Raw genomic sequence first — 21557 nt, 5'->3', positions numbered from 1 at the left:
AAAGGAATTAGTATGAATATCTGTCAGAATAAAATTTGTAAAATTTATAAAATCAGTGTAAAATCTGACAGCTTTTTGTTGTTTCCTCAGTCTATAATCAGTGAGCAGATTCTGTGCTACTTGGTGGAAAATACCTACTGGATATGTACAGATGGATTATATCCTCTCTCCATTTTATTACAGTAGGAAACTGCCTAAATTAATTTTCCCCGCTCTGTGACTGAAGCCATGCATAAGCTAAGCCTCTGAATTATACATTCAAAATAATAAATCATTTACTGAATCAAGTCACAAGGTGCAGCTTTTTTTGCCTGTCACAGGGGTGCAGAGACAGTGAATTTGAATACATATACCAGTAACAGCTGGCTTGGGATTTGGAAACCACAGCATTATGTCATCATCACTGTATATTACTCTAGGGGAAAGTATTTTGCTGCAGCAGTGACTGATGTTATTGGGTTTAGCTTTAAGTTACAAAGGGTCTAGCTGTAGTGTGGTGCAAGAAAAACACAGATGCACATACAGGGAAACACAAGGAATAAGTTTATTTTTTTAATACATGTATTCAATATTATGTAATACATATTTAAAAGCTTTCCATATGCTAAATGTGATCTGTAATGGAATACAGAAAGCCCAGACTGGCATCTTCATATATATGAATGAGGAGAAATAGTAATGTCTACCTTTCACAGTATGTTTTCAGAAAGTATAGCTCTGGAAGCATTAAAGAGAGCCTGTAACAAACTGATAGAAAATGTGTGTTCAGCTGAGGTGCAACTTATTTGATAATTATCCTGCTGTGGCAAAATGCCACAATTTTCTATCGCTCTACTTTCTTAGCTATGAATGCTGTTAGAGAAAGCAAATTCTTCCATGGAGCAAAAGCCTCATTATATGTTTCTAGCCTGTTCAAAGGCTTTCAGAAATCTTTCTAGAAAGACCATCTGCCCTCTGAATATTGAAAGCTGCCTTTAAAATCATTTTTGCAGTTAGAAGAATGGACAAACGTTGTTTGGTACAGAAAGCATAAGGTAATAAATTATGACACAGGATCTCAGGAGCACAAGTGGCTTGTGAATTAGATCCAGCTGTGGTATTAATTTAGCCACCTTTGGGTTTGTTGGCAGCATCTAGCAAATGCTGCCTGAACAGCTGAACTCCTCTTGCTTGCAGCCAGAGGCACAGGCTGCTCTCCCTGAACAAGCTGAGTTTTGGGAAGGGCTTGGGACAGTTACTGAAATGATGTTGCTATTGGCAAGGGTGCAGTGACAGAGGGGAATGGAAGTGTTGGAACACTCCCACGTAGTTACCAGTGGAAAGCTGCAAGAGGCTTTCAGATAAGTTATGACTGATTCAGCATAAAATATGTCATTATTCATGGCATTCACAACATTTATATTGCATAAATAGCTGATACTGATGCATAAATATCTGATACTTCATGCACAGCTGAAAGGACAATATCTTTCACAGTGCTGAGTGCTTCAAGAGAAAAAGAACTGTTTGAGCCAAGAGCAAAACTCACTTTGATTTCAGCAGAGCACAACGAGGCATGCATTGCACAGATACTTGTACTGTTTAAATATTAGTTTGTGACTTATAACACACTTTCCTTCATTTTCCTTCTGTCTGTTGAGTAACATGATGGTGGAGATTCACTCTGATAGTCTTTCCACCAAAGCCATCTATCCCAGATCAGAAAAATATTAAAGAAAAGCTTCATCTACACCACACAAAGAATTTTTTGTATGACAAGTGACTTTCCCTGTATATGCCAGGCTATCTAACTAGTTTTAAAATGAAAGCATATCAGTCCACTACCATCTTGATAAAAGCTCTATTTATAGTAATTATGTAAACTATATTTTTGTAATAGATTTATTTTAATAATATTGTTGTCATCTTAGAAACAGGAACAAATGGTTTCAGCCAGTTTGTTCAGATACTGTTGTAAATCATCTCCCACTAATAAGACCAAAATAATTAATGATTTTTAGGATCATTCTAGGAAATATTTGCGATTAGAGGCTTGGGGCCATAAAAAATACAGTTTTTAGAGACAATGGACAAATTCTTAAGAGACACCAGTGTGTATATATGAATCCTTTTTACACAGTAGATTATTTATATTCTCCTGCTGTGTGCTGATTACAAGAGTAGATTTGTAGCAAATGTATTCATTGCCACCCCAACCAAGTGAAAAATAAGTTACTCAATAAACTACTACCCTAAAAATGCAGATTAGTTATGTGCACATTGTAGCCTTGTGTGGAGTTCTCATTTATTGACTAACACATGTAGCACAAACTTTTGCCTTCAGTACTTCTCTATGTCACAGATACATCTGTGAGATAGAGAAATACTGTATCTTCCACAACTGGAGAAAAGAATGGAGCAAAGGACTGGGAAGAAAATTAAGAACTCTGTAGCTATCTGAAGTGTATTCCACTTTTTACCTCCCTGTGGTCAACTATTTAGATTACTGGAGCCACAGTGTAGAACACACAGCCCACAGCAGACTGGTTGAGGAGCAAACCCCCATTTATTTAGGAGGGAAATAGAGAAATCATTCCAGCTGATCAGAGTGCAGTGTTTGAGTCACAGCTGCCTTCTTCCCTAGGCCAAACCAAAGCCACCTCTCACACCTTCTCCCTTTGGCTCTGACTCACTGTCAGAATCCACACTGTCCCCCGTGACTGAGTAGGAGATTGTGTTAGTTGGAAATGGGCATGAACAGATGTCTCTGTTTACCTTTTCCACCCTCACATCAGTTGTTCTCCGTGGACAGCAGGGGAGAAGACCAAGCTGCAGGACACGAGCAGTGGGAGATGGATTGTTCATGGGGAGCTATTGCTGAGGAGTACGAGCACTCATTCGTTTGGTCCTTTCCTAAAGACCAGTTGGGATATTGTTTTACTGTAACACTGTCTTTTAGGCAGACTGAGGCTGCGTGAAAGGGGAAGGAGAAGAGGCAGAAAGTCTCCTGTGTTGAATTTTGACATGTCCCTGCCTCTCCATGCTAAGGAATATGAAATAGCTGTTGAGCCTTTCGCATTCATTCCCGGTACCTCCCACAGCTCCACTTCTGATGAAGATAAAGCTCTGTGATCTCCCCATTGTATGCCAGTGCACAGTAGCCACAATCTGGCCTTTCCTTGGGAGAGGAGAACTTGTTTGAATAATGTGACCAATGCCTGAAGTTCTCATCAGCTCAGATGCTGCAGGCCAAAGATCTGATCCTGATATTTGTTTAGTTAGCCAAGAACAGGCAGAGAGCCAAGAGTGTGAGGCAAAGTGCAGATCACAGCCCACACTGGCATCATCTTTCCTCTCCTCACTGTGACCATAAGTTGATGCTCCCAGATGCAGACTGTGATTTCAGAGGGTGAGGGAAAGTGTGACTAAAGCAGAGCCAGAGGCTGCAAGTGGAATATGGACAGTGTCTTGTTTTTTGTTCATTTTGACCTGGGCCATGAAGGACACTGACAGTGTTTCATGCAGGGAACCATTCATGCATAATACCATCTTTTTCTTTTTAAAAATCCTTTTTTCCAAAGGTCTCTTTGTTGCTACTGTGAATTTTCTTCATAAACATTAAATTATTTAACGAATTTCTCCCTACCTTAATTTTCCTTTTGATGATTTTCCTTACCCAGAATTTATCATGTGAATGATGCATACAGCTGCCAGTGGGAGTTATTTAATTTCAGGCAGCTCTTTTCTCTGCTATTTGTTTTTCATCTGATGAACTAAGGTCACACAGATGCCAGTATACTATACTATATCTGAAAAGTAGAAATCAGAGACACCTCAGATGGCGAGAGTGGGCTGAATACTGAGGAGCAGCAGTGATTCTGTGAAGTACATGCAAATAGTTAAACCCAAGATGAATTTGCATGGAGATAAGATAAAATGATGGGGGGACAGAAAGTGTGCAAAGATCCCAGGCAAGACTGGAATCTAGGAAGTATATTGATTGCAGATCTCACTGCACCTTTATAGCTGTTTTTTCTGTAACCTCCTCCATGTCTGTCCCCTGCTATGTCTGCATTTAAATAAACACATGAATGTGTTTTTTTCTCCACTACTTAGATCTTACCTCCTATTTCCCCCCATTCAGACTCACTGCAGAATAAAACAAATGCGTGTGGAAAGTCTGTGACCTCACAGTTCTTGAGAACCAGGACCACTGCACAGTACAGGAAACTGGGCATCACCTGAGGGTGACATTGTGTGTGAGGGCATAGAATTTTTCAGTATCCACAGGTTCTAAATCTTCTCAGATATGTTTTGGGAGAGATCCAGGAGTTTTAGTCTCACTAATTGCTTTTCCCACCACATTACATGATTATCAAATCATGTGTCCAAGAATCCAAATAAATATTTTACAGTTCATTCCTTTGCTTATCAATGTCTGCCATTTAAATTTGAAGTTATTTCTTGCAAATATATTGCCTCTTCTTCCATTTCCCTTCTTCTGTGCTTTCCCAACTGGATGGAAATCTCCATCTTCTCATAGTATCTTTTTTGACAAATATATTGCTGGGTTCCTGAAAATCTAGGTTTTGCACCCTCCCAAGTGGTTTGTGTTTCTAAAGGAGGGCAAAGCTTTTCTTTTTTCTCACTGTATTTAATAGCTCCATAAACCCCTCCCTACTTTCTGAATTCAGAGCCACTCTGTTGACAGTTGAGCACTGAGACCGTAAGTTTGAGATGATTATGTGGGTGTGGGGTAAAGAAAGTGTCACTGAACATTTAAAACTCCATCCCACTCCTGCAGGAGAGGCAGCTCTGTGCTGCTTCAGTCCCAAACCATCATGCTTGTAAAGGGCATGCTGTGAAAACACATAAAATGTGTGCACAGGCCACAGAGCAGCTCCAGGATGGGAAAGGATTAGCAAAGGACTGCACCACACAGCTCTAAGAGACCTGCAGTCATGCAAAAGAAATGCCTGTAGAATATTAAAAGGATAAATCTGAGAAATAGCCTGTGAGGTAGGGAATTTAATGAGAATGATAAAGGAGACTTGGTCAGAGCTATGTTTACCTCAAAGCACATCTATTTAATTGTGTTTTACTTTTGGAGTTGCTTTTAACCTGATTGCCAAGTGATACTGTTGCTGTCCTAATTTCAGATCACTCTGACCATCTCACTGTAATCCCTTTGCAAGTGATGCCATGACCTGGGACTTGTCACCTGATGTGTCACTCCTCATGGCAGCATTAGGCTTCAGACACTCTATCACAACAAATCAGTCAAACAGGAAGATTCAGAAAGAAAATTCCCTATCTTGACGTGTAAGGCAGGGAGTTAGAGAGCAGCAGGAGATTTGCAATGCTGAGACCCATCTGTAATTCCACAATGGAGGAATTTGTCTTGTTTGGTAGTTTATGTGATATATGCTTGATACAACTATAGCTGACCAAAGGTCAAACTCTGCTTTTGGCTACAATGGGGAAAATCCAATGGATATTGACAGTTCTTGGACATGCATTTGTCCAAAGAATTAATCAGATATTCTCTTCCCATAGAATAGTCCCAAGCAAATGCTGAGATGTCTAGGGATTTTTCACAGATGGAAAATGGCCTTGCAAACTCTTAAGGATCGTCTACTGCAGGAGACAGAAAAGCCCTAGGAGAACTGTGGTTTCTTAATGCCTGAAATATGTGCATGTCACACAAGCAGTCATCAGCACGAAGCTTTCCAGCTGAAGCAGTTGGAGTGTATGAACTCATTAAGTAAATTAATTTTTTAGCTAGTGTTAAAAGTGATCTTAGGTACCTTGATGATCCCTTTTCTCCTTTAATAAACACAGTCTTTTTATGCTGTATGAAAACAGAACAGCAAAGCAGGTCTTTCTGTGGAGATTTAATGACACAGAATCTCAGCTTCAGTCAGTTTGGTGAGGATGGAATGTGAAACTGCCTCCCAGGTACAGGATGATTATGCAGAAGAAAAAGCCCTTTGTAGGAAAATTTGCAAAAGTCTGGAAAACACCATGAATCTGTCTGTTGAGAAAGGTCCATGTCAGGCTTCCATTACCAATTCCATTAAATACTCAGATGGATATGTTAGTTCCTGCCTCTCCAATAAGAACAAACTAATTTAATTTGTAATAGTTATCCATGTAGTATCTTTTCCCATGGATTTGGAGGGTGTTACCACAGTACATTCTCCCAGAGTAGAGATAAAACATTCTGGGTTTATGCAGTTCAGATTTTGGATGCCCAACTTGAAGGACTTTAGAGTTTCAAAACTGCTGGGAATCTGCGTTTTCAGGTGGAATTAAGAGCATCTTTCAGTGTGTAGGAACTGGGCCTAGGATGTCTCAGAAAGCCTACTCAAAACAGAAGCCCTCCTGCAGCATGAATGCTTCAGCGAGTCACCCCAGATCAAAGAGCAAGTTAGAAAGTGAGGCAAGGCAGAAAGCAGATCTTGTGACTCCGGGTATCTGCTTGGATGATGAGATTATCCTGCTCTGCGGAGAGCTGCCGCCAGAGCATTGACCTATTTACCAGCGTAGGTCACTTCCATTAGCTCAGTAGTTATTGTCCTGTTGTTTTAATTAGTGCCATTTCAAATAAGTGGCCGGCTGTGTGGAAAGGTCAGTACCTTTCTAAGCTCTTCCTCTCTGCAAATTAGGTTGCTAAGGAGACGACACCGGAAAAGTAATCAATCCTTGTTAGACCTGCGCTAGGACAGCGGTTGCTTAGCTGCTGGCCAGGCACAGCTCACTCGAGAGGATGATTCACTCCATCAGTGTAACTCAGAGCAAACACTGCTCAGCCCTGGCCTAGCCACACATGGCAAGTACAAACATGTTTTGAAACAATACCAGCTGTTAAAGCATTACTTTTGATGCGGAGCAAGAGCAATAAATCCTATTCAGGAAGAACTGGGATTATCTGGCAATATTCTCTCTAGGGTACACATGTAGGCACATCAAACAAGCCCTTCAAACATGGACTCTATCAGGAAATACAGCTGATTATAAATGTTCAGATCCATGCTGATGTGCCATCCAGCTGGCAGAGTAACTTCACCACTTCTCTTGTCAAATGTAGTGCCTGTTAAAAGGCCTGTCTTGAAAGTTTGTCTACATCCTTTCTGACAAAACAAAGCTTTGAAAATGGAACACGGTGAATATGGTATTCAGTTTGGCTTTAGTGGCAAAGCTCAGGTCATTAGCATTGCCTTATTATGCTTCATGGGGCTGGAAAGCAATTCTGTGCTCACAAAGGAGTGATGGTGAACTCACATGAAATTGATACCCAAATCAAAGGACTCAGAGAAACAGTACAATTCCTGAAGCTATGTATAGAAGTGAATAAATAATGGAGGAATATGAATCCCATTGCCTGCTGTAGCATGTGCTGTATGTGGATAGATGTACAACTTTTAAACACTACAATCTATTGACAGAACAAAAACTTTCAGAAATATCAGTGTCAGACATTTAGATCTAAAGATGTCTTGGCAGGCTATTAATCTATCTTGTGGTGGAGTCTTTATTTCCTGCTAATAGAAACTTACTGCCTAAATGCGGACACTTTAAAGGAAGAACATGAAAGGAACTTATGAATCAATGCACTTACATATGTGTAATACTTTAAATTTTTAAATACTTTTTTTAAAATACCATGTTTATACTTAAAATTAAGCCTAATTTAATAGAACATGCTGAATTAAGCTCCAAAATCAGTGACATTTTTGCATTGGCATGAATTAGTGAAGGAGAATAACCTATTCGTTTGAGTTTACAAAGGGTTTTTAAGCTGTGGAATCTTATCCTGAACACTGTGCCTCTTGCAAAAGAGAAATCTTTATATTCCTGTTAAAATACTAGTATGGTACTGATTAAGGATGAAAAATAGAATCTTAAAATGAACTGAAAGGGATGTTTATGGTCCTTTCAATAAGCTTTGGATCAAGTGATTAGTGAGGCATCAACACCACCACTATAATTCGAGCTTGTTTTTTATTTCACCAGGATGTCTGGTCCAGCTTGTAACACAGCCCAGACCTGTTTTGGTTAGGGCATATGGGGCAAGGTCAGATATTATATTAAAGGGATATGTACCAAATGAAAATAATCACAAAAAACCCATGATGTGATGTAGAATTGGGAGGCTGCAATCAGGCACTCGATGCCATGGTTTAGTTGAGGTGGTAGGGCATGGGTTAGACTTGATGATCTTTAAGGTCTCTTCCAACCTAGTCATTCTGTGAATTCTGTGAAAATATTATTGGCCTTATTATATCTATTCTGCCACAGTTCCCACATCACACACTGAATATTTCAGCTGTTTATATAAATGGAATTTTGATAAATTTCAAAATTAAGTCTCTCAAAAATACACACCAACAAGATAGTATGTATGAAATTTTGAATCCATATTTAACTGAACCGTTAAAAATAATAATAACCTTTAAAAATAATCATTAATAAAATAATAATAATAATAAGGAAAATTCTACACCATAGCCATAATATGACTGAGGAAACATGGCAGGTTGTAGGTGATCTGTATTTTGAATATCTACCAAGTGTGGTATCAAAAGGACTTTTTTCCCACATAACCATACAATGTTTATATCTGAAACATCCATCTTTATGAAGAGATGCTTTTACTTTCAAATTAGATTAATTCAGCCCTGAAATTTGTATGGAAATACATTTTCTAGTCTTCTAGATCTGTACACATGGCCACAGTTGTCTAGCTGGTTTTCAGGTAAATGCTTGACTTCAGCAACTTTAGAAAGTATTTGTTTTCATCTCTTCAATTTACATGTTTATTTCCTCTAAATATAATTTAAAACCTTTTACTATACTTTTTCCTAATGAAACCATATAAAACTGAGACACATAGGCAGTTTGGGGTAGTGTTTTCCTACTAGGATGAAGCACATATTTCACAGTCTTGTCTTTTTTGTGAAGTTAATTAAAGCCTTTCATTGCTTTCATCAGAATAAATTGCTACAGTCATTGGTATATTGTGACTTACATGACTGAAATATCGAATATGATACACAATTTTACTGACTTTATGCACATTGGCAGTATTTGGTACTCTTATTGTCATGATTCAGTTGTTAATTTTTTAAAATAAGATTGATCAATATTCCATATAGCTATTTCTTTGTTCTTTTAGCATTGGCTCTGCATTAATTGTTCAGGGGCAAGGATGAAGGCTGTTCTTTTAGATTTCTACTTACCATTCACATTGGTGTTGGGGAGAATGTAGTATGGATTCAGCATGTTATCCATTGGAGAATAACTGGGGTTTGGTTTTGTTTCACCTTGATTTCTAGAAAACTTAGATACAATGATAGCTGAGCAGACAAAGAAGAAGCTTGAGAACCCTTCCACTAAAACCAGGACAAAACTAACAGCAGGTACTTAGTCTACAATTTTCTTTTCTGGAATAACACTTTTTTTAAACTATTCAGTTAAAAGTTAACTATTTTTTTAACCTATTCAGTTAACCTATATTATTTTTTAACCTATTCAGTTAAATTGCTTTGGCAGCCAGATTGCTTGTTAAAGCCACAGTTTCTCAAGGACCTGTACCAAGCCATATCTTGGTTGTCTAAGCACACAACTAGAGAGAAATTTTCACTTAATTACCCAGTCTTTGAGAAGTATATTCACTCTCTTTTTCTTCACTGGAGTCCAGATGTTACACATATACAAAAACAAGTTGTATCAGTGCTTTTTAATACTAAAATAATAATGAGAAAGCATTATTTGTTGACTTTGAATGTTGCAAATGCAAATTTCATAGAATTTTTCTCTGCACAAAGAAATGTGCCTTTGCATTGCAGTCACCTGTATTCAGCTATTGCTTGTGAGAGCAGAAACAATCATTCCTCTTTCCAGAGGTCTGGAGTAGAGAGGACCTTTAGGAACCACTTTGAGACAGGCTCCAATGAGGCTCTTCCTCAACCAGCAGTCAATATGCTTTATTTGCCAAGGTTGTATTGATGTGATTGAGAAATGCTCCTGGACATTTGATACAAAATTGTTTGCTTTTGTTATTTCTTTAGACAAGAGCAGTGAAGAAGCAGACAGTACAAAGGAAGAAGCAGCTAAAATGGAAAAGGAATATGAATTTTCAAAGGATTCTACAAAAAATGAAGGACAAAATGCAGCAGGAAACAGTGAAGAATCCAGAGGTACAGAATATTGCTTTTCCTCCAAGTGATTGGAGTATTTTCCTTTTCTTTATATTGATTTTCCATGGTGTTAGCATAAATATCTTCAGTCTATAGTCACTGGGAGTCAGCATACAAGAGCTTCATTCGGAAGTGTACTTATCTGCTAAGTTTTAAACATATGACACTACATCCCTTGCTGAGCAGACATTCACAGAATTCATAGACCCTTTTAGAAATATGAAATGAAGTTTGATGCAGTAGTGCAAAGAAATTTTGCTTCTTTGCATCTGTGGCTTTTCAGGATGGCCAGAATATTCAATATCTGAGAAGGACCATTGATTTCTATAGTTTGTGTTAGAGCAAGCTGGTACTCACAGGCAGTGAAGAGTTATGCAGTGATACAATTTACATTTCCCACTGCCAGAGGTTAAAGGTTATCAGTAATCAACCTATTTTATATAACACTGAAAACATTACAGTAAGTTACTGTCTCCCTAAGCAAACGTAGCAGAGTAGTACAGTTATTTTTGTCATGCCTCAGCATGACCAATAATGCCACGTGCTGAATTACACTGTACTGGCTGAAATCTCCTGGGTGCAAATCAGCTACTCTATCTGAAAACAAATCTGCAGGGGACATCGTGCCTCCTTATTGTGCTGAACTCTTGAAGGAGAACGTTTGTGTAGAAACCTTTCAGTGAGTTCTTATTGCAAAGGGTCCAGCATAAGTATCTGTGTTTTGTAACCAGCTGGTTAAACAAAATTGCTTCTTTTGCAATGCTGTCTGATGCTCATACTTTTTGGAATGCAGTGTTTTCACTCAGGCTGCTCAGTAATGAATTGCAGAAATCAGGACTGCAGTAGATTGTAGTCCATCGGTCACCTGGTTCGGCTCTGTGGGCAGTGCAGCCACTCACAGAGGGAAGGTGGCATTTTTTTTCCAGCAGCTTATTTATTTCAACATGAAAGAGGAAAATAGCTCAAAATGGCTATCTGATTTCACAGTAAAGAAACGTTATCTCAATGCTTTTTGGTAGGAAGTGATAAATAACACATTTTGCTCATCTCTTGAAGATTTGTCTTTTCAGTTTGGTTCAGGTTATTTTCCTTTATCTTCAACCCAATAGCTTTTCAGAAACTCAGATTGGATCAATATTTATTCTTTGTCTCATCATGCAATGCCCTTGCTCTTTCACAGAGTAACTTAGTGTAAAGTTACTGCACTCCCAGCTCAAAAATGAGGGTGTATCTGATAGTGAGCAGACATGGAGCAGACATGCATAGTTGGCAATAGTAACCTTCTACACACTAATCACACTAGGTTTTTATTCCTGACAAATGTAAGAACATTACATCAATAAAGCTTCAGCCAAGCTAAGAATTCAAAATCTATTAGCTGGAATATTTTCTTAGGGGCCTTATTAGGTAATCCTTGTACTAATTGTGTCCTGTATGCTTTCTGGTCCAAAAATAGCCGTCACTTTAAATTTCAGCTATAACAAGGAGTTATCATGGTAATTGTAATACATCCTTTTTCTCAGTAAATACAGTAACTATATTTCAAGTTGTCTTTCCAAAATGCCACAGTTTTAGGCTTGCTGTATGCTGGTAGTACTACTGTATGGAGGAGTTTTGATACTGAAAGCTCTCAGCTCTAATTGAGTCATTCCTTGCTATCTCAACAGCTTTTTCTTTGCTGAACAATTATGATGATCATAAAGCTAAAGGCTGTTTTTAAACCACATATGTAGTTTCTGTGGATGTCACCAAAAGTTATGTATAAAGATCAAAAAAACCATGATCCTAGGTCTGTGTATGACTAATCTTGCACAGGCAACACCTGCTAACCATCTGTGGGAATTTTGTCTGACTGAGTTTGACAGGATTCAGGTTTTAAACAGAAGCTAAGAATAGTTTTAATCTGCCTTTGCTGTGACCAACTTCACCCAGTTAAGCAAGCTGCATCAATCATTGATTTCTCTCTCATCCTTTCCTCCAGGGAAATCTGAGGCATATTTGGAAGCAATCAGGAAGAACATAGAATGGCTGAAAAAACACAATAAACAAGGTAACAAAGAAGGTATGAAGTAAAAGGTCTTGACATTGGGGTGGGCACCATATGTATTAAAAAGCAAGTAATTTATATTGTGTTGTATAACTTGTGTTATACCTTAAATAATAGTAATGTGAAACTGTCCTTGTCGAGATTATAGTGATCATTAGTGGTGTTAGAGTTAAATAATGCAGGTCATGTAAAAGTTAAGCCAATGAACATAAATAGTGAACTAAGGTAGATTAATGTAAACTGGGTGGAATGGCCACTGGCCACAAAACCCACAGAGACTGACCAGCAGGGAGTTAGTCATGTGCCATCCACACAGTCATGGTGGTCTGCCTGCCACCAGGTAGCTGTGTCAGCTTTGTCTAGTGCTTCATTTCTTAGCTCATCATGTTGTAATTATGACTTTGTAGGTGAGATTGATGCATTTGAAATGTCTGAACATGTCTAGAGAAGCTCGGTGCATCTGGCTAGCATCAATAGCAACAAGTCTTGTTCCATAACCAGGAACAGTTGAGATCCAAACTTATGTCAGTAGCACTGTAATACATTGGATTGCTGCCCAAATCACCTGGAATGACTTGTAGCTCTCCCATGCAAAGCTGCGTAGAAGGGGGCAGTGACTGAAGCAGCTGCACAGGGTTTGCTCACCAGCTGTCCCGCCTCCTCCTCGGGGCAGGGCTGTGTGAGAGCTGCTGGCAGGGACGGAACAGCGGCAGAATTTCTCCTTTATTTTTCACAGATCTTTATTTATCCATCTTTTATACCATATATCCATATTTATACCATCTTTTTTGTCAAGTTCTTACATAAAACCAGCCTCCCATCCCTATTCTCTGCCATGGCTGTGTGTTCTGCCATGGCCAGCTCTGGAAGTGAAGGTTCCTAGCCAGGGGATCTATCCCTGGGCTATGACTGGTGCCTGGTGAGAAGGATCCTTCTTGCATCAGCCAAGCAGAGGGTGATCTGAGATGAGATTAGCCCTGGGTAATCTATCCATCCTCTCTGTGAGTTGAAGCGTGTATGAATTCCATTTCAGAGATGAGTGGATGCCTACAGCCCAACACATTCATTTTCTGTACAGAAACTCTAATAGGAAAGACTATAAAAAAACCCATTCCCATCTCTCAAATTGCTTCCACACAATGGCAGCAATGCAGCAGGGCTACATATTTGCTTGAGAGTTTTCTTGCCAATTTTAATTAATGGTTCTGTTTAGCAATGTACTCATTGGTGTAATTAGATCTCCATCATGTGTGATTATATCTCTGTATCACACATACTGCCTGAGCAGCCCCTCGCTCCTCTTTGTAGTAATCTTTCTTCTGCACTGCTGCAGTCTGAAAATGGCTGTGACTGCAGATCAATAGCATTTTATCTGCCTGTGAATGCATTAAGATATATATATCTGTGTAGATGGATTTTCATTTGCACTAAAATATCTTTATTGTCCTCTGGCAATGGAAATAGGCCTTAAAGTGAGTGTAAGTTATGACAAAATTAGAATAGTATTCTTACTCTTCTGATACATCATCTTTATTGTGCCTTTTCATACTCTTTATTTTTGTAAAATGCTAATTCAGTTCCCCATGGATGATGTTAAAAGAAGTACAGTCAGGGTAAGCTTATCTAACCATGAATGCATTGCAGTGTTTCTTCAGTGCAAGATTAGGTGGTGTTGCTGTGCTCATCAATCATTTCTCCACTTCCAGCTAGCACCTGGGGCTGTGAGAAAAGTGATTCTGAAAGTAATTAATGTATGAAAATGGCCAGACTTTCCAGCCCTACTCATGGATTGGGTCACTCACCGAATACTCTTGAAGAGGTTTAGGTTTTCTTCAGGCAAATGTTTGTGGGTCCTTCATTTTGTGTGCATTTCAGTAGATATTATTCATTCAATGAATAATAACCATGGAAATGTTGATTTGCATTTCTGCAGTTTGGAAGTATCAATTGCCTATTAAGGAGGCTGGTAAGCTTGAGTGGCTGGGATGATTTAAAGATAAACATGTCAAAAACCTGGATTTTGGGCTCATTGCCTTTTATGTCCAAAGTTTGTTTTGCCTGTGTACAGCCTACAGACTCCATGGGCCTGTCCTTCCTATCTCCCAGACCTGGCTTGATGCTTGAAACCATCGCAGAATTGAGCATTTAACCAATACAGGCAAAGAGCATGAGTGCATTGCTCAACAAATACTTAGGTACTTCAGAGCTTCACAACACTAACAGCAGCCATTTAGAAATGAAAGTAAATCCTATAATTAATTTCAATGGCAAATAGCTTGATCTGAATATGCAAATAAGAGCTCACTTCATGTAATGCTGCAGCTGTTGCAGTGAATCAGCATCCAAAGCTGATTTTTCTAATTACAATAGATTTGAAATAAGTATTAGAAATTGGCAGCTATCAAATTCTAGAACAAAAAAAAAAAAACAATTTAAATTGCTGTGAGATACACAAATTAGCCTGAATTGGATAATATCATAATGGTTGTGATCCCATACAGGATGTTTAGTAATTAAACCTTCACATCTCCACATAATAATCTTAGAGTTAGAAAAAGTATTCTAGAAGTAAAATAAGCACAGATATTTTAATTTGAAAACTGTGGCTATTCAATTAATTTAATATTTGTTCTTCATTCATTTCCATTCCTTGGTATCTTTCAATGGCGACCCTCATTCTGTCAAGGTGAATGAAATCTCTCACCGCAGTTACAAAATTGCTCAGTACTATTTGTCCCTATTACTCATACAGGATGGAGACACAAGCAGGTTACATTCTCGTAAGTAATGACAGTAACAGAGCAGACAAGAAATCCTCACCTCAGTACAGCAAATGGCAAATTTCCTGCTAACTCAGATATGGAGAGGACACTTCTGCAGGAGTGGGGAATGTTTAATATAAATTTTCTGTATTATTCATTTGAAATTGCTTTATGCTTTCATAAAAATGATAACAAGCATCAATTTGCTTCTTAATATCTTTCTATTTCTATCCTGATTTGGTCAATTTTTGAAACCTAAAAAACCACAAATTCATTATTGTCTATTTTGTTAAGAATGCATCGTTTGAAAAAAGGTTCTTCCATATACTGCTGTATGATGTTATACATTGTACATTGCAAAATTAGTTTTAATGTATTCTGAAGGCTCCGTCTGTGGAATAAGTAATTTATACTGAAAAATTCAGAATGTATTCATTCTTATGAAAGATACTAATTCATTTAACTTAGTGTGAACCTTTAAAACATTGATGTTCTTCTTCTGATTCTAACAAATTAAGCTTTACATTTATCCAGCTAATTATGTAACTGAAACTTTATTGTGTTTATATGTGAATATACTGAATGTGCTGCCAGAGTCACAACTACACAATAGGTTTCCTTTCTATGTTATTTGAAAAATTGCTCTGCAGTAGAATTCTTTTCATGGAAAATAGTGATGTTCTCCAGCATAGGAAAAGTCTGTTTAATGCATATGGTGTGAATCAGGCTGCATAGATGCACTCATCTATTGGAAGAGGAGGAAGGATCTTTCAGCACTCTGTTGCAGATTGACAGAGGAAGATTGTCAAAAACTGACACTAACACTGTCACAAAGGCTGCTTACTGCAGTAGTTTTCAAACCAGAATATCATGTTCTGTATCAAGGTAAATAATTGTATTATTTTGATCTATTTTCAGGGAGTTGCTTTCATGAATTTCCACTACAATGGTAGTAAGTGGGAATTTTACTGGGATTTCAACTGGAAATAATCTATTTAATACTTTCTTTTGATTCCATAACAGTTGTGAAAATAATAGGGCACAACAGCTTTTGCTGTGCAGACTAGAACATCAAATCCCTGAACTAGAAAATATTCTTGCTTTAGCATTTGATAGCAATCAATCAAGAGCGAGAGATGATTATTTCTCTTGGATAATAAAAGCACTGTGGTGTGAAAAAAGACTTTGTACAGATGCTTTGGGTTTTTTTATGTTTTCACAAGCTGCACTTAGAGAGAATTCTCTTCATGTTTGATAAAGTGGTTGGATAAACTTTACAATGACACTGATTCTTAGGTGAAGCAGTATAATGGCAATGACTCATTGTGCAAATGAATTCTTGTTTTTCAGACTATGATCTTTCAAAGCTGAGAGATTTCATTGATCAGCAAGCTGATGCTTATGTGGACAAGGGCATCCTGGACAAGGAAGAGGCTGATGTAATTAAACGCATCTATGGCAGCCTGTAAAACGTTAGTGACTGCCAAACCTGTAGAAATCTAGTCTAGTTTCCCCCACTCCTGGCTCAATGACTTATGATCTGTTAATTTGAGGATATCATTAGAAATGCTCTGTTTACATTGTACTGACAACTCTAGACAGAAATTTAGAGCTGTAGTGCTCCATTCACTTTCTGCATACTGTATTTTCCTACATTCACAAATCAATCCTAAACACCAAATTCTGACACTGAATTTCTATTTGATAAGGTAAATATTTCTGTAATGCTCTCTTTGATTTATTGTTCGTGTTTGGTTTACTTTTGTAGCTAAACCAATCATTTCTGATGGAAATTTCTTTTAATGCTACATTTTTTTTTGCTTTCACTCAACAAGCTTTCTATAGATGCAACTATGTAAAGGGCATTATTAGAAAATAGTTCATAGTTCTTTAAATAAAGTATTTGAAAATAATTTACCTATTAAAGTTTTCATTAATCTTAATTTTATTTTATATTCATTTATTTTCATTTTAAATACTAACACTTTTTTTAAATCCTTTTTTATTTCTATATATAGTATTCTGTAATGTGGACTGTAGTATCCTACAGCTAACTGATAAATCTTTGACATTACAATTGCCTTCCATATTAGAATATTCTCTTCTTCAGCATGTGTGAACATTCTCTTTGCACCATTTGATGATTGTGCATGCATAATTAGTTGAATTCCTGATGTGAATATCCTGATAGCAAGTGTAAATAACCATTGCTTTCTCCAAAGAAAAAAAAATAAGAAAGTAATTCAAGTCATTTTGTATGGAAAGGGAAGTTTGCAACTAGTGATGTTTTTTTAGGATCAGTGGCCCTGCTTTTCAGAAAGACTTAAAGAATCTATTGTATCTCACTATCTCTGAATATCAAGGTTGTGGTCTGATTACTGACCTCTGTTCTGTGCTGAGCAGTATTATCTTGGAGAACTTCTTCTTTTGGGGGGGTCTATATATGCTAGCATTAGCCAAGAATTTGGTACTTCCCAAAGAATCAAAAAGAAAAACAAAAATGTTGTCCTTATTCTTCTTCCTTAACTAACAAAGTTTTGGAAGAATGGTTTATGAGGTCTTTTACCTTAAAGTGAGTGGATAACTTTATGTATGAAGAACTGACGAAGCAAGATCAGAGGTAAAGAAGCATTTAGAAAGGTAAATTTCAAACAGAGTCCCAGAAGATGTAAGGCCATAGACTCAGTTGATTAGAGGAACTCCAGGAAAGCCCTGTACTCTTTACTTACAGATTCTTCATTTGTAATTGAGGTTATCCCTTCCCTGTTTGTTTTTTTTTTTTTAAATCTTATGATATCTCTAAGATTAATACAGTTAAAATGTTATCTGATGCAGAGGTTGGAATTTGCCTGCCAGTGAATGGAGATATTGACTTAGAGCACTGCCTGCACAGCACAAAGTTCTCTAAGTGTTAAGTCACTCCTTGGGTCATTTCCTTCCTCACAGCTGGAGACTAAAGAGGAGGAGATTTGAGCAATGTTTCTCAGCCAAATGAAGTAAACTGTGGAATCCCTGCAAAACATAAATTGTCAACTGAGCATTATTGATAACCAGTATTAAGTGGATGTGATAGCACTGAGGTGGAACAGCATAACTCCTTGCAAACTGATGAAACATAAGCCAGTGAATGTTTTCTAGCATCCACAAAATACATCATCACTGCCAGCTCTTACACATCCTGATGTGAATCACTGAATTGCACTACCAGTCACTAATGGTAAAAACTGTATTCAAAAATGTAATCAATGTAAGCTTCCTCTGACAAATAGTCCCTTAGAAACTCTATAGAAAAAAAACTAGGGAAAAAAATTAATGTTATTTTAAGTCAGTGCATTTGTTCTCATCAAAACCCTCTTGTTTGTTTATTATTATTTGCTACTGTTCCCAAATATCCAAATTTCTTTATGCCTCTATAGATCTCAGTTGCATTCTGCAACAGCTTCTGACTTCCTTTCTTATGTGACCATCACATGGGAAAAGCAAACTGTTTCCCAAATTTGGATTTATGACAGAAATCAGGAAGATGGTAACTAACCATAGACCTCTACAGAGAGGGAAGTGGCAGTGACCTAGGACCTGCACTTGAAAAAACAAAAAAGGACAAACTGTGCTTCTCCAATGACTACTTGTAAAAAGACTTCAAATTTCCTTCTCCTGTCAGTATGATAAGTAGTATAAGAATAACTGCAATTTTCACTGGAAGTTAGTTTCTTCCTTCGTCCTCTCACGAGTCTGGTACTAAAGGGCAGATGTCATCAACTAGTGACCAGTGATCATGAACAGTGTGTGGTGATATTTTGCAAATTTTAAAGCTTGAGCAAAGTATTAGTGACATAACTTAGGAAAACAAAAACCCAACAATGAGTATGCCCTGATTGTATTTCAGAGTATGCACATTCTTGGAGTTGTTCTGTACTTACCCTGCTGCTGTGCATCCCTGGGGGTACGCATGGAGATAATTGGAGCAGCCTGATGAGTAGCTGAGAACAGAGCAAGCCTCTGACAGGTAGACCAGAAATCACAGCTATGGTTCCTCAAACTAAATTCACTTTCCATCCTGCCCAAGCCCACTAAACTTGTTACTTGAATGCTTCAAATACTGGTTCCATTGCTGGTACATGGAATGAACATCTATCTGTACATCACACCCTTCAGAACCAGACAGTGAAACACAGCCAGCCTGATGAATCACCCTGCATTCCTAAAGGACTGTGACTTACTCGAAATAAAATCAAACCAAGTGATGTAAGTTTCAACCTGCATCACAGATCAGTACTTATTTTGCAGGGAACACTTGGAGCACATTAGGACTTGACATGTGCTGCTATGTGTTTAGCCATAATTAGTAAATCACAGTGCTTGCTTTCTTCCAGGCAAGAAAGGTATTTTCAACAACTGCACATCTCTGTTTCAAAGCAGACAAAAATCAGTTTCTGTGTTGTTTCTATCTCTGCTGGATCCTTCAGAAATCCTTCACTTCTAAATTGCGACTGAAAATGTAATAAGTACAATATATATGGTATTCACCTTTTGAGCTTTTCTAATAGACTATTGTTTCTGATACTGTACTTTATTAAACACTTTACTACAAGCTACATTAGTGTGCGGCTTTTGGCTGGGGTAGGGTTTATTTCTCCACAGTAACCAATTCAGGGCTATGTTTTGGATCTGTGCTGGAAACACAAATGTGTTGATAACACAGAGATGTTTTCATTTCTGCTGAGCAGAGCTTGCACAGAGCCAAGGTCTTTCCTATTCCTCACCCCACCCCTGAGGAAGCTGGGGGTGCATAGGGAGCTGGGAGGGGACCCAGGCAGGACAGCTGATCCCAACTTCCTTAACCCAAACCCTATCCCTAACCCTAAACACTAACCCAAACCCTATCCCTAACCCTAACCCTAACCCTAGCCAGGGGATGTCCCAGACCATGTGGTGCCATGCTCGGTGCGTAAAGCTGGGGAAAGAGGAGGAAGGGAAAGGGGTGTTCAGAGTGGCAACGTTTGTTTTCCCAAATAACCGTGACCTACGGTGGAGCCCTGCTTTCTTGGAGATGGCTGAATATCTCCCTGCCCATTGGAAGTGCTGAATGAATTCCTTTCTTTTGCTTTCATGCCCAGCTTTTGCATTACCTATTAAACTGGCTCTATCTCAGCTTGGGAGTTTTCTGCCTTTCACCCTTGTGGTGCTCTGCCTCATCCGTCTCTGGGGGGAGTGAGTGGCTGTGAGGGGCTGAGCTGCCAGCTGAGGTTAAAGCACAAGAAGCACTACAAGGCTGCTGTTGTGTATCAAAGAGAATGCATCTTTTCTATCCACTGCCCAGCTTTTTGAGGCTATGGCAGTTTTCTGTCTGGGAAAACAGGTGCAAGTGCTGTGTGTCCTGCAGGTCCTGCAGCCCGCAGGCACAGGCCTGCCCTTGGAAAAGCCCAATTGAGTTGTGGCTTCCCAGAGGTTGGCAGGAGGTGCAGTGGTCCTGTGTCAGGGAGCTCTTCTGACCTGCTCAGCAAAGAACCCCTGGCCTGGCTGTGCTGGAACACTGAGGAGTATCACTACAGCAGGTCTTCTGTAGAAAAGGATTACATTTTTCTGTGGAATAATAAAATATAGCTGGGCTTGAAGCTAGGGTGGCCTTTGGAAAAGTAGTTCATTCCGGCTTTGTAATGATCTAATGAAATTAAATGACAACAAGAGAAGTTATAATCATGTAAGGAATAGATACAATCCCAATATAAGATACAAGACCTAAAAGTAATCCACCAATCTCTTAAGAAAAATCAGAAATTCCTTTTCTCAACTCTAAGCTTTTTCTGTTCTTGTTAATTTGTGTGCCACTGCAGACCTTCTCTTTAGGACAAGCTAGAGTTGATTTGAATGAGCCTGCTGGCTCTGAGCTCCTGCCAGCTCTAGGGAAATCCCTCACCTAGGGTTAGGGTTACACCTAGGGTTAGGGTCCTAAAAACCACAAAGCCCAGAGTTCCAGGCACACCGCAGCTGCAAAAGGCATGCCAAGGGGAACACAGAACTGCCAAAACATGGCTCCCTCCACAGCTTTCTCCTTGGAGCCAGCCAAGGCCCAAGGCTGCTTTTACTGCTCTGCCTAGGGTTTGGGCTACGCCCAGGGGTCGGGTTCTGAAAAGCACAAAGCCCAGTTTGCAGCATGTCTGCAACGAGCTCTATGAGCAACCTGCACTCCCAGAGCCCGGAGCACTCCCAGTTAAACTGCTGACCAGTGAGGTGAGAGAAGGGTCTTTGTATGGAACTCTAAACACTGTTTATTGCAATGAAGAGGGTCCAGGGACAGAGACAAAATGGGGCTGAGGACACAGGGTTTTATATGGGGGTAAAAGGGGCAGAGCATTTCAGTATGCCAGGACCAATAGGGGACAAGAGAGGTGAGAACATTCTAGGGGGAGTACATATAAGGAAAAAAGGACAGTTGAACTCAGAGAAGCCAACAAAATCTGCAGCATCAACATGAGCCAGCAAATGCCCATGAGCGAGACCACTGCATTTAGAAGGGTCTCTCTTTTACCATGGTCACCTTTGCCCTGAGATATCAGAGTTCCAATG

At 38.8% G+C, this 21557-nt stretch overlaps 1 protein-coding gene and 1 long non-coding RNA gene across 3 annotated transcripts in view; one reads left to right on the top strand and one right to left on the bottom strand.

Moving 5' to 3' along the window:
* SCG3 (secretogranin III) overlaps positions 1–19585 on the top strand; it is a 28182-nt gene extending 8597 nt beyond the window's left edge. Inside the window, exons 9-12 of one of the 2 annotated variants that reach the window (XM_053988697.1) lie at positions 9318–9401; positions 10053–10181; positions 12163–12231; positions 16341–19585. In XM_053988697.1, coding sequence (XP_053844672.1) covers positions 9318–9401; positions 10053–10181; positions 12163–12231; positions 16341–16459 — 401 coding nt within the window. In that variant the 3' untranslated portion in view covers positions 16460–19585. Of the gene's footprint in view, positions 1–9317; positions 9402–10052; positions 10182–12162; positions 12244–16340 lie in introns of both variants that reach the window. The other variant, XM_053988696.1, reaches the window with a different exon arrangement.
* LOC128813504 (uncharacterized) lies at positions 527–2886 on the bottom strand. Its single transcript, XR_008439068.1, has 2 exons — positions 2755–2886; positions 527–737 (listed from the first exon to the last, which is right to left on the bottom strand). It is a non-coding gene; the product is annotated as an uncharacterized LOC128813504 (long non-coding RNA).
* Positions 19586–21557: the final 1972 nt, after the last annotated feature.

The sequence above is a fragment of the Vidua macroura genome, chromosome 12 (assembly GCF_024509145.1).
Source record: "Vidua macroura isolate BioBank_ID:100142 chromosome 12, ASM2450914v1, whole genome shotgun sequence".
In the NCBI taxonomy this organism is placed as follows: domain Eukaryota; kingdom Metazoa; phylum Chordata; class Aves; order Passeriformes; family Viduidae; genus Vidua; species Vidua macroura.
This window is presented reverse-complemented; position numbering and strand designations above follow the sequence as displayed.